This window comes from Peromyscus maniculatus, chromosome 15, assembly GCF_049852395.1.
Source record: "Peromyscus maniculatus bairdii isolate BWxNUB_F1_BW_parent chromosome 15, HU_Pman_BW_mat_3.1, whole genome shotgun sequence".
In the NCBI taxonomy this organism is placed as follows: Eukaryota; Metazoa; Chordata; class Mammalia; order Rodentia; family Cricetidae; genus Peromyscus; species Peromyscus maniculatus.
The window spans coordinates 34,243,826-34,258,591 of NC_134866.1; the positions used below are offsets into that span (position 1 = coordinate 34,243,826).

A 14,766-nucleotide genomic window follows, 5' to 3' on the forward strand; every position below is an offset into this window, starting at 1 on the left:
CCATCTGGCTCACGTCTGCTTTACTGTTCTCTGCTTGACCCCCTTTACTCTCCCCCTGGAGGACCTGGGTGATGGATTTCCCACCAAGCTACTTCTCATGTTTTCTCCTTGTTTCTGACTAGTTTTTATAGGACAAGTGGCCTCTTCTGAATGCTACACTTTCCCTTTCAAAGAACTTTCTATACTTTTCCTTCCGTGTCTCTGAGCTTCGATTCTCCACTCTCTGCTGAAACCTTCTGATTTGGTCTGGGAAACAAAGAATTAGCCTTGATTTCTGGCTCACAAGGATGGCAGCCTGCATGAAGAAAGAGATGGAGAGCTCTTGACTTGGATAGACCTGCTTCACATGTTTCCAGCCAGTAGAGAGCCTGGCACCAGTTTCAAAGCCCATTTGTTCTGAGTGAAAGAAAATAGCCCTGTTTCCTGGTCTTACTGTTCTTCCAGCAGATAGTTTATTGTATCACTCAAGGCAGGAACTCTCTAATCACCATGCCATTATTTTGTAGGTGATGTGCTTTGAGCCTCCCACCTACACAATGCACCATTAAGTCTCTCCCACTTGTTCTTTCCAGCTCAGAACAGCAAATGTGTCTGCAGAGAAGCATCAGAGTGCCAGGAAGCAGAGTACAGCATCTGTGTGAGCGTGAATGGCAACGAGGAGACGATGTCTGAGTGTGAGGCAGGTGTCTTAAGATGCAGAGGACAGAGCATCTCCATCACAGCCATAAAGCCCTGTGCTGAAGAAGCCCCGTAGGACCCAGGAGCCCCTGGTCCTCTTCATCAGAATCTAGTGAGCAAGGGATGCTATGTTAAAACATGTGTAACTGGTACTTAGATACTTTCCCAACATGAAGGCACCACCTTTTCTCCTTCCCCTCTGGCATATAATCTATATATTTCACTTCTGTGTCCAACCGCTTGTGCAAACAAACCCTTTGTTTTCCCAAACCTTAGTCCAGACTTTTTTCCTTTACAAGTGACGGTGTGAAGAACATTCATGAACCATGGCATGAGCTATTTGTGAGTTTTTGGAAAACCGTGTTGGGCTTTGATTTTTTTTTTTGTCTGTAAAATTACAGGATGGGATTAGAGACGCTTGTGTTCCCCATTCATCCCTGTGATTCCGTTAAGTATGATTGACCCAGTCCGTGGACCAGTGTGCCTCCTGTGGATTGATTAGGAAAACAGAAAGAACATAATTTCCTGATTAGCAAGGTTGACTTTTCCTCAGTGAAATCAAACACATACACACACATACATTGGAAAAAACAGACAGATGCAATTATTTCCATCCTGAGTGCTTTGCCCCACAAAGCCAAACCCACATGTGGGATCCTTATTCTTGTTAGAAGATTGAACCACTTAAATGTCAGAGCAGAATTCATCATGCAATGGTCACAGGGCAACGTCTGCCTTCTTGTCTGAGAACAAATATGATTCAGTCTCTTGGGAGGTTTTCTTCAGTATGTGTCAAATACAAGCACTGAAATCACTCTGTTTTTGAAGGAAGCATCAGTTTATGCTAGAGCCATTGAGTGATGCATATTTGAGAATAATCTCCCCTAATGTGGTTACTCTCCTAGATTTTTCCAGAAGTACACAGCTTTGGCATTTGTTTTATTTCTTATTCATCTTTCATCAAAAATATACAAAAAATGCAGCTGTGGAAGGTGAAGTGTGTGGGCTTAAGTAGAATTTAAAATATGCACAAACACTATGTATTTTTTTTGAGGCTGATATATTTCAAACAAACTTTAAGTTGCTAAGAGTTAGAAAACTTATCCAAGATGCTGTTCTTTAGATTCTTTGAAGTGTATAGTGTTTGATATGACTGATTCAGATTTAACTTTTTATACTAGAATTTCCATTGAGGGTTGCTGCAGATGTTAATATATGGGAGATACAGGGAGGTGGGTTTCATTTATTGAAAACAATCACATGTAAACATGTTAATCACACTGGTTAGAGGATGCCATGGATTTGATTTTCTATGCTGGGTATTGGGATAGATTTGAAAATGTCAGGGTTGCCTGTTGACCCTGTTCAAAGAAGAACTAGATAAGGAATCATTTAGGAGAATTGATCTCAACATTCTCCAGTCTTTCCCTTATTCATTTGTCTAGTCTGGAATTAAATTTCAGCTACTTATGAGCACTTCCAATGTGGAAAATCCAAATTCTCAAATGCTTTAAAACTTGAAACCTACTGATGACCCTAATGGAAATTTTCCACAGGTGGAAAATTCCACCTCTGATCTCATAGTGACAGGTCACAATCAAAGTGCTAAACATGTTGTCTAAAAATGACCTCCAGGTTATGCAAAATATAAATGAATTCTGTCTTTAGATTTGGATCCTAGTCTCCTAAATATCTCACCGAGTACATGCAAATATTCTAATATTCAAATATATCTGAAATTGCAAACTGTCCTGGTCAAAACCTTTTGGATGAGCACATTTAACAGCTAAGGTATCCAGGAAAGAGGTTTCAACAGCTTTCCTGGAGGAGACACAGAGGACTGATGGATCACTGTGAAGAATGGAAGGAGGGAAGGTGGCTGTTGATAGGTATTTTGAGACACTCTATTTTGTATCCCCCTCCTTCCCACTCCCCACCGCCTTGAACATTTTTATGCCCATTGACCTTTCCTCAAGTCAGCCAGGGGCATTCACAGTTACCTACAAAGAAGAATAAGAATCGTTGTAACAGGTGTTTAAGAAGAAAGTTATTTTTGATAATGACTCATTGAAGATGTTTTGAAAATTTAAAAATAAGCTCTGTAAGCAGAAGTCTGTGAGGAAAGCGAGAAGGAACTGTTTGTGTCATAAATAAATAAAAGTAAAATAAAAAGGAACGAGTCTTTCCTGTCTGATTTTCTCTGTCTCCGACCAAGGGAGGATTACCTGATTGAGGGCAAGATGTTGCCTAGAAGGCTGAAAGCAGTGTTGACATTACGGTCCTTTGGACCTGGGGAGGAGGAAATGGGTCCTTTACTCTCACTACTTTTAGAAAGCTACATAGAATCCTGAGCTCCATCTGGGGCCTGGCCGTGGATCTCTGCATCCGCTTCCATCAGTCATTGGATGAGAGTTCTACCACAACAGTTACCGTGTTTGTCCATCCGATCACCAGAGTAGGTCAGTTCGGGCTTTCTCTTGACCATTGCCAGTAGCCTATTGTGGAGGTATCTTTGTGGATTTCTTTGGACCTCTCTAGCACTTTGCTTCTTCCTATTCCCATGGGGTCTTCACTTATCATGGTCTCTTTTTCCTTGTTCTCCCTCTCTGTTCTGTTCTTGATCAAGCTGGGATCTCCCGTTCCCCTAAGCTCTCTTTCCCTCGACCCTTGCCCTTCATTACCCACCCTCACATCCACTTTGCTCATGTAGATCTCATCCATGTCTCTGTCATTGGGCGATCCCTGTGTCTTTCTTAGGGTCCTCTTTACTAGGTAGCCTCCCTGGAGTTGTGAGTAGCAGTCTAGTCATCTTTGTTTTACATCTAGTATCCACCTATAAGTGAGATTATATGAGCGAGAATTGTTAGACCATGATTGGAAAAAGCACAGGGACAAATAACCAAACTAATTGAAACACATGAACTATGAACTAATAGCTGAGGAGCCCCCAACTGGATCAGGCCCTCTGGATAAGTGAGACAGTTGATTAGCTTGAACTGTTTGGGAGGCCCCCAGGCAGTGGGACCTGTCCTTAGTGCATGAGCTGGCTGTTTGGAGCCTGGGGCCTATGCAGGGACACTTTGCTCAGCCTGGGTGAAGGGAGGAGGGGACTGGACCTGCCTCGACTGAATCTACCAGGCTGAGCTGAATCCTCAGGGGAGTCCTTGCCCTGGATGAGATGGGAATGTGTGTGTGTGTGTGGGGGGGGGCAGGAGGAGGGAGGGCAGGGGAATCCGTGGCTGATATGTAAAATTAAATTAAAGTATGAAATAAAAAAAGAAAGGTACATAGGAAACAGATCTTCACCCACCATTTACATAGACTATGCAAGTTATTGACGGGCAGCCTTGGATTTGGGGGCAGCATTCCTGTGACCTCCTACAGTTCCTATTAACTGACCAGCAGAAGTGCTGCTCATCAGTGCCCTGGGTTTTCACAGCTCCATCTAAAGTGCTCCACATGTAACTTCTCCACGCCCCAACTCTCCAATATTCTTGTCATTTCCTTGAATCTGAGCATGGATAGGTATGTGGGGTATGGTAGGGGTATAGAGTGCTAAATGAGATGGTCTGATGAATGACTCCTGCAACTCTGGGTTGTCTAGCAACTACTCAGATAACGTATTAAGGGCTCTCCATACAGCCACCTAACTGATGGTTGATCTCAGCTGCCTAGCAGATGCGGACTTAACAAATTGTGTAGACTATGCTCAGAGTTGTAGCTACTGGGCACCTGCTTTCCCCAGTGTTCCCTGAAATGGCTTTAGATGTGTCTGCACATAAACCATTACTACTTTCCCATCAGGTTTCGATGTTTGTATCCTATTGCTTATCATTCTATACTTTTTTTCTGCTTCAACCCAATGTTCTTCCACTCACATTACTGTAAGAAAATACTTCAGACAACCAATTTATTAGAAAAAGACTGATTATGGTTGTGGAGGTTCCAGTCCCAAATTGATGGACTCCATAGATTTGAGCTTCAGGTGAAGGTGTCACATCACTGTAGGAGCATTCAGGAGAGCAAAAACACTCACTCCAGGAGCCAAGAAGCAAAAAAGATTAAGAGGGAGAGAGAAAACCTATTTCCCTTTGAAGATGTATCTTCATTGGACCTCCAACCTGGCTCCCATTACCAATAGCATTACTTTGTGGAAATAGCCAAAGTATCACACCCACCTTAGGCATCTATATTATTTGTGAGGGCAGCGTCATAGGTAGCAGATGGCATGATAAACTCGAAGGTGAGATAAAACACAAACCTCTGGATGAATGATGAAGTGGGTGTTTCAGACATGTTCACTATTCATTCCTTTTTGATATAGGAGTAGATAGACAAGAAGAAAAAAGGGGAGAAGAAGGTGAGAAAGGAAGGGAGAGAGGAGGGGAAAGAAAAGGGGAAGAGGAAGGGAGGGAGAGAGAAGGGAGAGGAGAGGAGAGGAGAGGAGAGAGAGAGGGAGAGAGGGAGAGGGAGAGGGAGGGAGGGAGAGGGAGAGGGAGGGAGGGAGGGAGGGAGGGAGGGAGGGAGAGAGAGAGAGAGAGAGAGAGAGAGAGAGAGAGAGTGAGAGAGAGAGAGAGAGAGAGAGAGAGACATTTTAAGAACAGGATTAGAAGAGCTGTACCACTAGGTTATCCCTGTCTCCTCCCAGTCCATAGAGACTTTCCTCATGATGGGCTGGTTAAGGGAATTTGATACTCCCATTGGAAACAGAATGACCTGTATTTCTCTCAGCATTCTAAGCCAGAAAGCAACTTCAGTAGGAGGCAATTTCAGTTAATACCGAGAAACCAGAGAGGTTTATGCCTGCCTTTCAATTACCCCGGTCTTTCAGGCAGTTTGCACATTTAGGAACATGAAAGCTGATGGATGGCATGATAGGAGTCCCTGCTGTGACAACCACAGACCTACAATTTGTCTTTTTATTTATTCCCATCAGGCTCGGAAGGCAATGCTCCAGATTTATACTCAAAACATCAGTTCCACTGAAATATGTTTCTTCAGCCTAGGGTTGAGGATGCCGGATAGAGAGGCTGCCATTGTTCCTGAGTAGGTGGACTGGAAGTGAAAGCATGGACAGGAGACAACGGGAGATTCTATTCATAGGTGGAGGAGAGTCCTCCGCTTTACTCTGTCATCACTGTGAATGCCATGTTTCTTGGTGACAGGACACTTGTGACATCATTCTAGGGGAAGGGCGGTAGACACATGATAGGTCATGATTATCAAGAAAGAGGAGAATTGCCTGGAAAAATATACATAGTGTAACAACTCAGTTAGGGGAGCTTGGGAGAGAGAGAGAGAAGGCAAGGACATTTCTGTCATAGTGGAACAGAATTTTGCCATGGCAGAAAAATTTGGTCTGAAAGTCTCAAGAGAAAGTGACTGATACAGAAGGCTGAGGACTTGTTTTGTTATACCAAGTACAACCAAAGTACCTGAAGACATTATTTATTAGGCTGCCATGGCTGAGACCACCGAAGAGAGCTCTGTGTCTTCTTTAAATGGACGACATAAGAGCAACTCCTGCCAGGAGTGATAAAAAAGCATGTTCAGACTCACTAACCTGACTTTTGTGGCCGTAGAAGTTCAACAGCTTGGACAGGATGATAACGAGCCTTCCAGAACTTCCCAAAGTCCTCAGTAGCTTAATGGATGTAGTTTACAGATCCATTAAAGCAACAGAGAAATGCGCCTTTGAGGAGATGGAGGCCTCCCTCCTCTCTAGCCTGGTTAAGGAATTTCCAGGGCTGAGCATACTGAATGAATGTGTTCAGTGAAATATCCACTTGGCGAAAGGGTCCCAGTTTCAATAACTAGTTAGCAGAAGGCCTTGTGTGTCTCATCTGAAATTAGCTCTCATGCTTCCTGTTCTGTTTCATGATATTGCTGCCCCCTAGATGAGTAGTGGTGACTTCTTGTTGTGGGGCTTTTATTCTGAAGCATAGGTTGAAGTGAGTGCCTTTTCCTTTCTGCTATGAAAAGCATTTCATACTCCTAATTTTCCTCTCCCTCTTTTTTTCCCTGTTTCTTTTCCTTTTCCTTTTTTTTTTCTCTCCAAGACAGGGTTTCTCTGTGTAGCTCTGGCTGTCCTAGAACTTGCTTTGTAGACCAGGCTGGCCTTGAACTCACAGAGATCCATCTGCCTCTGCCTCCCGAGTGCTGAGATTACAGTATGTGCTACCACTGCCCTGCTTTCTGTTTTTCTGTTTTTGTTTTTTGAGGTAGATTCTCATTATGTAGCTCAGGCTGATCCTCAACTTGCGATGTAAGCCAAGCTGGCCTCCAACTGGCAATTCCTTCTGCTTTGCCTCATCTCCTGAGTGCTTCTTCTTTTCTACCTTGGAATATAGGTTGGGGATTTCCTTTCATGTCTCTTAAGATGGTGGTTGCTGAAGGATAAAGAAGATTTCTGTTGTAAATTGTGGCAGTTGACGGAGGTTTAAAGAGGAATCAGAGATGTTTCTGAGAGTTAGACAATGTTGACAAAGAAACCTAGGTCCTGAAGAAGAAATTTTTCTTGGGATGATGATTTATCAACAAATGATGATCATGCTTTAAATCCTAGAGGCATCTAAAGTGGAAAATTCCTCTGCTAGACAGGAAATGATAACCCAGAAGTGAATATTCTTCCTTATTTTCAGAGAAAAGGGAGATTCAGTCAGTGCTAGCTGTGATAACAAAACATCACGGACTAAGTGGCTTATATGAGGGCTGCTTAAAGATTTTTCAATTTCTAAATCCCTTTTACCCAACCATATATTGTATTTTACATAAAATAAGCAATCATACCAATCAAACATTTTCTGGTGATAAATCACAAAGAAATTTATTTTAGAATAAGTTTTGGGCATATATACAGTTTTCCCATTTGTTAAAGATGGAAGTAGAAGGATGGGAAGACAGCTAGGTAAAGTACTTGTGAAAGCGTGGGGACCAGAGCCCCATCTCCAGGATCCATGTAAAAAGTGTGGCATGGTGATGTACACTTGTAATCCCAGTGGAGGAAAAGCGAAGGCAGACATATTGGGAAAACAAAGACATGCAGATCCCTGAGGTTCATTGGTCAGCAAGTCTAGCATGGTTGATGAGTTCTGGGTCTCAGTGAGAGAACCTGTACTGACCCCCGCCACCACCACCAAAAAGCAGTTTTGAGGAACAACACTCAAGATTGATCTCTGATCTCTGACCTCTACCGGTACATGTATGTGTATGTACTCCCTGGAAAAAGATAAAGATAAATTTTCATACTAGCATGATGGATGTGCATTTTTATTTTTTATATAGAGAACGAATATTGGCTGATTTAATACTGCAGGATACAGGGCATCTTCAACACTTTTCAAAGTTACTTAATATTTTGATTTTATAAAGGTCAACCTGAGCATGTTGCCTCATGTAAATATGTAGTAAAAAAAAGGGAGACACATGTTTACTATTTCAAAAATTGTTTGAAATTTTGTCTTAATCTTGAATCAAACCTTATTAGTGATTTTCAAAAAATAAAATTCAAGTCAACAACTCAAACAGCAATTAGAAAAATTGAATGTTCTAACTCAGTTCAATCTGAAGATGCACTAATTTGATACATGCTGCCTAATCACAGTAGGAAAATAATTCAAGTGTTGTTTTATGTAATTAAACCATTATGTTATTATAAGAGCAGAAACTATGTATGCATGATAAAAACAATACAATCAATAACACAAAGTAAAGAGTCTTGAGTCTGAGCTGAGGTGTTTCTGACAGCATGGTTGTCATGCTACGTTCACTACACAGTGTGGATGTTGGATGTTCAGACCTAAGAGCCTCCAGGAACATCCTAGATTCATTATATTGATTTGTTTGAATTGATTTTTGGTCATTATGCATTTTAATGTGGTCAAATTTTTCATGACTGCTGCATTTATTTACCTAAGTCCAAATGGAGTTGTGACCACAGTTAAGATTCTGTGGATTCAACAACCAACAATCATTTCTCACTGTTAAGAGGCTAGAAAAATCAAGATTGAGAAGATCTGGTGTCAGTTGAAGACTACTTCCTACTTTGCACATGGCTTCCTTCTTACAGCATCCTTACATGGAGAAAGAGCTCGATATCTTCTTTTTATACAGGCACTAATCCCATTACAAGGTCCACTCTCATTACTTTATATAAACATAATATACTGTTTCATTTCAGTCATGAGGTCTTAAGCTTGGATATTAGGTTCTACTGAACAGGACGGAAGGTGCTATACCAATGAGCGGTAACATTTATTACTGCCTTCTTCCACTACCCAGTCTGTATCCTTTGTCATCAGCAAGCATCTAAACGGGTAGTGGTTCTTTATATAAACGAACAATCCTTCATTTATTGCAGAAAATTGGCCTTTAGTAACCATTTCCATATTAGGTTAAAGCTTCTCATTGGCCTTAATCACAGGCTGTGTTAATATCACGAGACATCCTAAAAGAGCTCTCATATACCAGACATGTTCTTCAAAAACCACATGGTGCTGTAGAGCAATCCATTTCGCCCTGGATAATCAGCATCCATCACAATGTCCTATATTACGACATCTTTTACAGACCTTTGCTGTCTGATTTATGACTGATATCCTCTGAGGTGGGATAATGAAAGCGTTTTGTCGCTCTGTCTACATGAACGGAAATTGCTTTGGATGGTCGTTACTAATAGGTCTGGAGAGAAAAGCATTTGTTAGATCAACAGCTGCATGTAGATGCCAGAGGGTTCGTTAATTTGTCCAAACAATGAAATCACATCTGGTACAGCAGCTAGCTGCAGTTGGACTCATCACTTGGTTGAGTTGTTGAGCCTCTACTGCCATTCTCTAAGATCTATTTCTCTTTGGTATGGGCAAAATAGATGAGTCAAATGGAGATGTGGAGGTAATCAGAACACCCGCATCTTTGAAGTCCTTAATGCTGGCACTAACTTCAGCAATCCTTCCAGGAATGCAAGACTGCTTGGGGATTAATATTTTACTAGACTGAAGCACTTCTATTACTTTCTGCTTGGACGTCCCCACCATAATAGACTTGACTCTTCAACTCATAGAAGCAATATGGAGCTTCTGTCAGCTGGTGACGAAATGTACTTACTGTATTACACATTCTGGACTAGTAAGATAAATACAAGGCACATTAAGGACCACCATACATGGACTTGTGTCAAAATTCTATTGATTGCTTGACCTTCACAACTGGCCTCAAGGGCCTAAGTGATGTTTTGTGTCCCCTGTACCTAGTGCATGCAGTAGTCTTAGAAATGGCCTCTTGTTTTCTTTCTGTAAAATTTTCTTTCTTTTACCCTGGTAAAGGGCTCAGGCAGCCGGGAAAGAGTCCATTTCAACTTTCAGTAGTGCATTAGAGAGCTAAGCTCTCCTTCATTAGCGATTCTAGGACTGTAAGCTAAGTCTGGGAATTGGAGAAGCAGCTGGACTCTGCCCTTTATTTTCCAGGTTAGAGTTTTAGTCACTTGACCCAGAACTTTTCTGCTTATACAAATCAAGTAAGTACCAAATAAGCATCCAATTGATTTCATTTCTAGAGACACTGATCAACTAGAGACTAGATGTTGCTTTGACCCTGCTGGCCAGCATGATAATCACACACACCCTCAGTGCTGCCCTTATCTGAATCTGCTACCTTGGTGTCTGATAATTTTTATTACATTCTGATCTCATAATTAAATGGCTTCTCTTCCCAGTGGTAGTTCTTCTTTGCAAAGAATAGTGATCATGGCTCTCTTCAAGGATGCTGGAACCTCCCAGTCTGGGTGAACAGATCTCTAACGACAAATTCACTCTAACATTCCAATTTTTCCAAACTCTGAAGTCTATGTAAAACCAAGGCAAGTCAGGCGTTTCAGATTTGTTCATTGTGTTCCACATTTTAATCCATGTTTAGTCAACTAACTGAATTGTGGAACTCTTTCTTACTCTTTGAGCCACAGTATCTGATGTCTGCTCAATAAATCCCTGTCGACAAGTTGGTCAGTCCAAACCTTGTTTCATTCATCAGTACCCAAATTCCACACATAGTATCTATTCTCACACTTCTATCTCTGTAAATAGGAATGCTCAGCTTGCTCCTTTGGAGGTAATATACCTCCTTTATGACCATAATTTGTACTTCACCTTTAATATGGCATATTGGGGCTTAAATTTAGCTATAGTTTTAGAAGCAAAATAGGGTACAGGTTTGAGTCCCGAGGGGAATCAGCGTAGCCTTATATAACCACTGCTTCAGGGAAGGGACTCTAACTACTTGTATTGGTGGTGTGACAAAATACCTCTACAGCAACTAAGAGAGCAAGGGTTAGTCTGTCTTACAGTTTGAGGGTACACTCTTTTAGAGCAGAGAAGTTAAGTGGTAGGAACTTGAAGCAGTTGGTCACATGACATCTATGGTCAGGAAGAAGAGAGTGATAGATGGATGCTACTTAGCTTTCTTTCTTCTTTGTAATCAGCCCTATACTCAGCCCAGGAAATGGTTCCGCCTACATGGGTGTGTCTCCCCATCTCAGTTAACCTAATCAGTGAAATTCTTCACAGGCATGTGGAGACTAAGGCATCTACACAACCCTTCACAGGCATGCCTTGAGGCCCATTTTATAGGCGATTCTAGATTCCGGTGAAGCTGACAATCAACAAACACCATCACATGGCTTTGCAGTTTCTGGAGCAATCCATTGTCTTGGGAAGGAAGATGGTTGTTCATTTCTTCCAGGTCCTGGTACTTCAAAAATGCTGTTAATGAGAATTGTTGCTCTCTGAGAGATGTAATGGCAACTTTACTGCTTTTATAAAATAAACATTAATTTTTCTCTTTTATATGTATAAACTTTAAAATTTTACACACCAATTCATGTAATGCATATATATTATATATATATACACAAATTCTGAAATTGTACCCATTATATAATCTTTAAATGAGACCAAACATATTTATCTCATTCATTTTTATTGCTTATTTTTGGTGAGACTTTCAAAGTAATCCTAGCTTTGGGGGATGTAGAGTGCATTACTGTTATATGCGGTTATACTCTACTGTGCCAGCTTTTCTTGCTCCTACGTGGCTGTACATTATTACCCATTGGCCAGTCTTCCCTCATTCTTCTATCATTATTACCTACTTTCTGCTCTTTGTGGATACTGGCAATGACCTTTCCTTTCTCAGCTTCTATGAGATTGGGTTTTAGGGTCGACACATGGGTGAGACCACGTGGCACTTGTCTTTCTGTGCCTGGTCTATTTCACTTACCATGGTGACTGTCCATTCCCTTTATGTTGTCATTCATGGCAGGATTTCATTCTTTTCCTATTGTTGGAAGAATATTCTGTTGTGTATATGCACCCCATTTTCATTATGTGTTCATCTGCTGATGGACGTTTGTTTCCACTTCTTGGCTATTGTGCATAGTGCTGACATAGGAGTCCACGTGTCCCGTTAGCATGCTGATTTCATTTTGAATATACAGTCAGTAGCTGGATAGCTAGTTTGCATGAGACTTATATTTTTAGTCTTCTGAAGTGTCTCTATGATATTTCCATAATTTATATCTTTATTCACGTGCACAAGGACTGCATTTTCTCCATATTCACACTTGCATTGTTATCCTCCATTTTAAAAATTTCTTTTGTAATAGCCATTTTTTTCTGAAGTAATAGCTCACTTTTTGTTTTTGGTGTGAATTTCTCCTGAATCACCATTACCTCTTAGTAAAACCTTTCTGCTGTCCAGATGTGATTTCACGCTAAGAAGTAGCAGACTGAAAAATAATAGACTGGCCCTTCCTACAGGCCAAAATAGTTCATCCATAGGTGTGGCACACTCTCATGATTCCAATTCCAGGCTCTGATAATATGAAATTATTATGATCTCATGATTCTGTTGGAAGCAAGGAACAGTCAACTTCTCCCTACTTCTCTGCAGACTGAAAAAATTCTGGTTAAGCTGTCCTGTAGGCAAAACAGTTCCCCAAGCTCTCTATTTCTAAAGTAGAGCCCCATTTTGACCCCTTTGCAGTCAAGAATGGATGTAGGGAACGGATTAATCCTCAGGCTTTGCCTATGAGAATATTTGGAGGAAGTGGTAGGTAACACAGAAAGAAGGCTTTCTTATCTTGTGTCTTTCAATGGCTCTCAAATTGAAAAAGAAGTGAGTCCTGTGCAGTTGGAAAATCATGTGTTCCAAATTTATCTTGCCTTCAGGATAACTACATAATTTAATAAATGTTATGTAGGACACTTCATCCCAGGGGAATACGTGTAAGGGTGTTTGTTGCATAAATAAAGTTTAAGAAGTAGAGGCAAACACAAATACTATTATTTTAGGTCATAACTTTTTAGGGTAACTTGATATGCATATAGGCACACAGATCGTGTATACACACACATGTACGCACACACAGAGGTGCAAACACACACATACAGAGTTTTACTTTGGTAAAGAATCCTACTGACCCTCGTGTTTCTCTTGATTTCATCATGTTTTCTAGTATTCAAGTATAAGGGGCAACAGCAAGAAAGTGAGTTAAAAAGGAAATAAACAAGAAGGTAAAATGTGGAAACTTGATGGTCAGAAAGTTGCTCTTGGTCAGGGGTTTCTGACTAGTTCCCAGGCTTCTATGTAGCTGATTAACTGTGCTTCCTCTAATTTCTGTACAATGGTGATTTAAAAGATAATTGTCAGGTTTAGGATCAAATAATAAAAAGTACTATTAGAAACTATTTGCTTAATTTCAGAATTTCTTGCAGGCTCCACGCGGCGAAATGCTTTATTCTGAATTTTATCTTTTGAAACTCTGGCAACACAGAGACAATTCCAGCTAAGTGAGTCTTCAGGCTTTCCCTGGAAGCCTACTTGTTTCTTCCCGTCTGTAATCTCTGTTCTCTATTCCAGTAAAACTGTCCTCATCTAAGGGTCAGCAGAACTAGACATCCCCAATTTACAAGCAGAACACTGGCTCTCACTGTTGGGTCCAAGGGAAGCAAGCAGAATTGCAGAAGAATAAGATTTATAGTCTTCTGCATCAGTTGCTGGACCTTTTGGGTGGCCTGTGCACATTACAGAATCTGCCTTATCGCAAACATGAGTTGAAAAGTGGTTGTACGCGCCAGTAACACTGGGACAAACAACGGGAGTGCCTAACAGGGATCCGTAGCGTCTCCAATAGGAAGTCAACGCATATTTCCTCCGTGCTCCTAATTTCCCAAGATCCACAAGAACACTTCCTCTCAGTGCGAACATGCTTGTGTTTAAACTCTCGGGAAGAAGCACAAAGGGCTGACTGGAGTCACTGCTGGTGGCAACTGTCTGGTTGCAGTTATAGTGGGTGGGAGAGATTAATGGAAGGGATTATTAGGAGCGAAAGATCTAAGTTTTCTGCCACAAAGCCTACTTTATTTTGTTTATTCTGTGGGTCAGTTGATCCAGGTTTTGTATAGATATAAAAAGAATTATTGGAAAAAGAGCTTTATGTCAAATATTGCCATTGAGGATTATCTATAGTTCCAGTGTGTCTCAAACCAATGTATACTTTTTTTAATTTTTATTTTGATTTAAAGATAGAATCTTATATAGGCCAGGTTGACCTTGGACATGATGGGTACCTGTAGAAGACCTTGAATAGTTCATTCTTTGCCTCTGACTGTTGAGTGCTGGCATTGAGGGCACTTATTGCCATACCCAGCTCAAAGAAAATTCTAGTAAGGCTTTTCCTATATATTCTGAAGTTACCAAGCACAGTGTTATAATGGCAAACAATACTCAGATATGCATTGAAAATTAATTGAGACTGAGATTGAATGAAATTTCACCTTCTCAGATATGTAAACCACTTTTTAAGTGTTTAGTCACTAAACATGGCTAGTGGCTATTACATCGGTTAGTGTAGAAAGATGAAATTATTTAATCAGTGAAGAAAGTTTCATTGGATAGTACTATTTTGAGAAGTTATTTGATTTAAAATAACCTGCCAAAGGAGGTCAATTAAACCCACATTCCACTATTTTTTCTTGCTTTGTTTCATATATGTTATGGTTGGGAATAGTTTGTTATTCCATTAAGAATTTAATGAAG

At 40.8% G+C, this 14,766-nt stretch overlaps 1 protein-coding gene across 1 annotated transcript in view; it reads left to right on the forward strand.

Annotated features, from left to right (window-relative positions):
- The window catches only part of C7 (complement C7), a 62,446-nt gene extending 59,592 nt beyond the window's left edge, over positions 1-2,854 (forward strand). The window contains exon 18 of the mRNA XM_042261487.2: positions 573-2,854. Coding sequence (XP_042117421.2) covers positions 573-754 — 182 coding nt within the window. The 3' untranslated portion in view covers positions 755-2,854. The remainder of the gene's footprint in view (positions 1-572) is intronic.
- The last annotated feature ends 11,912 nt before the right edge of the window (positions 2,855-14,766 follow it).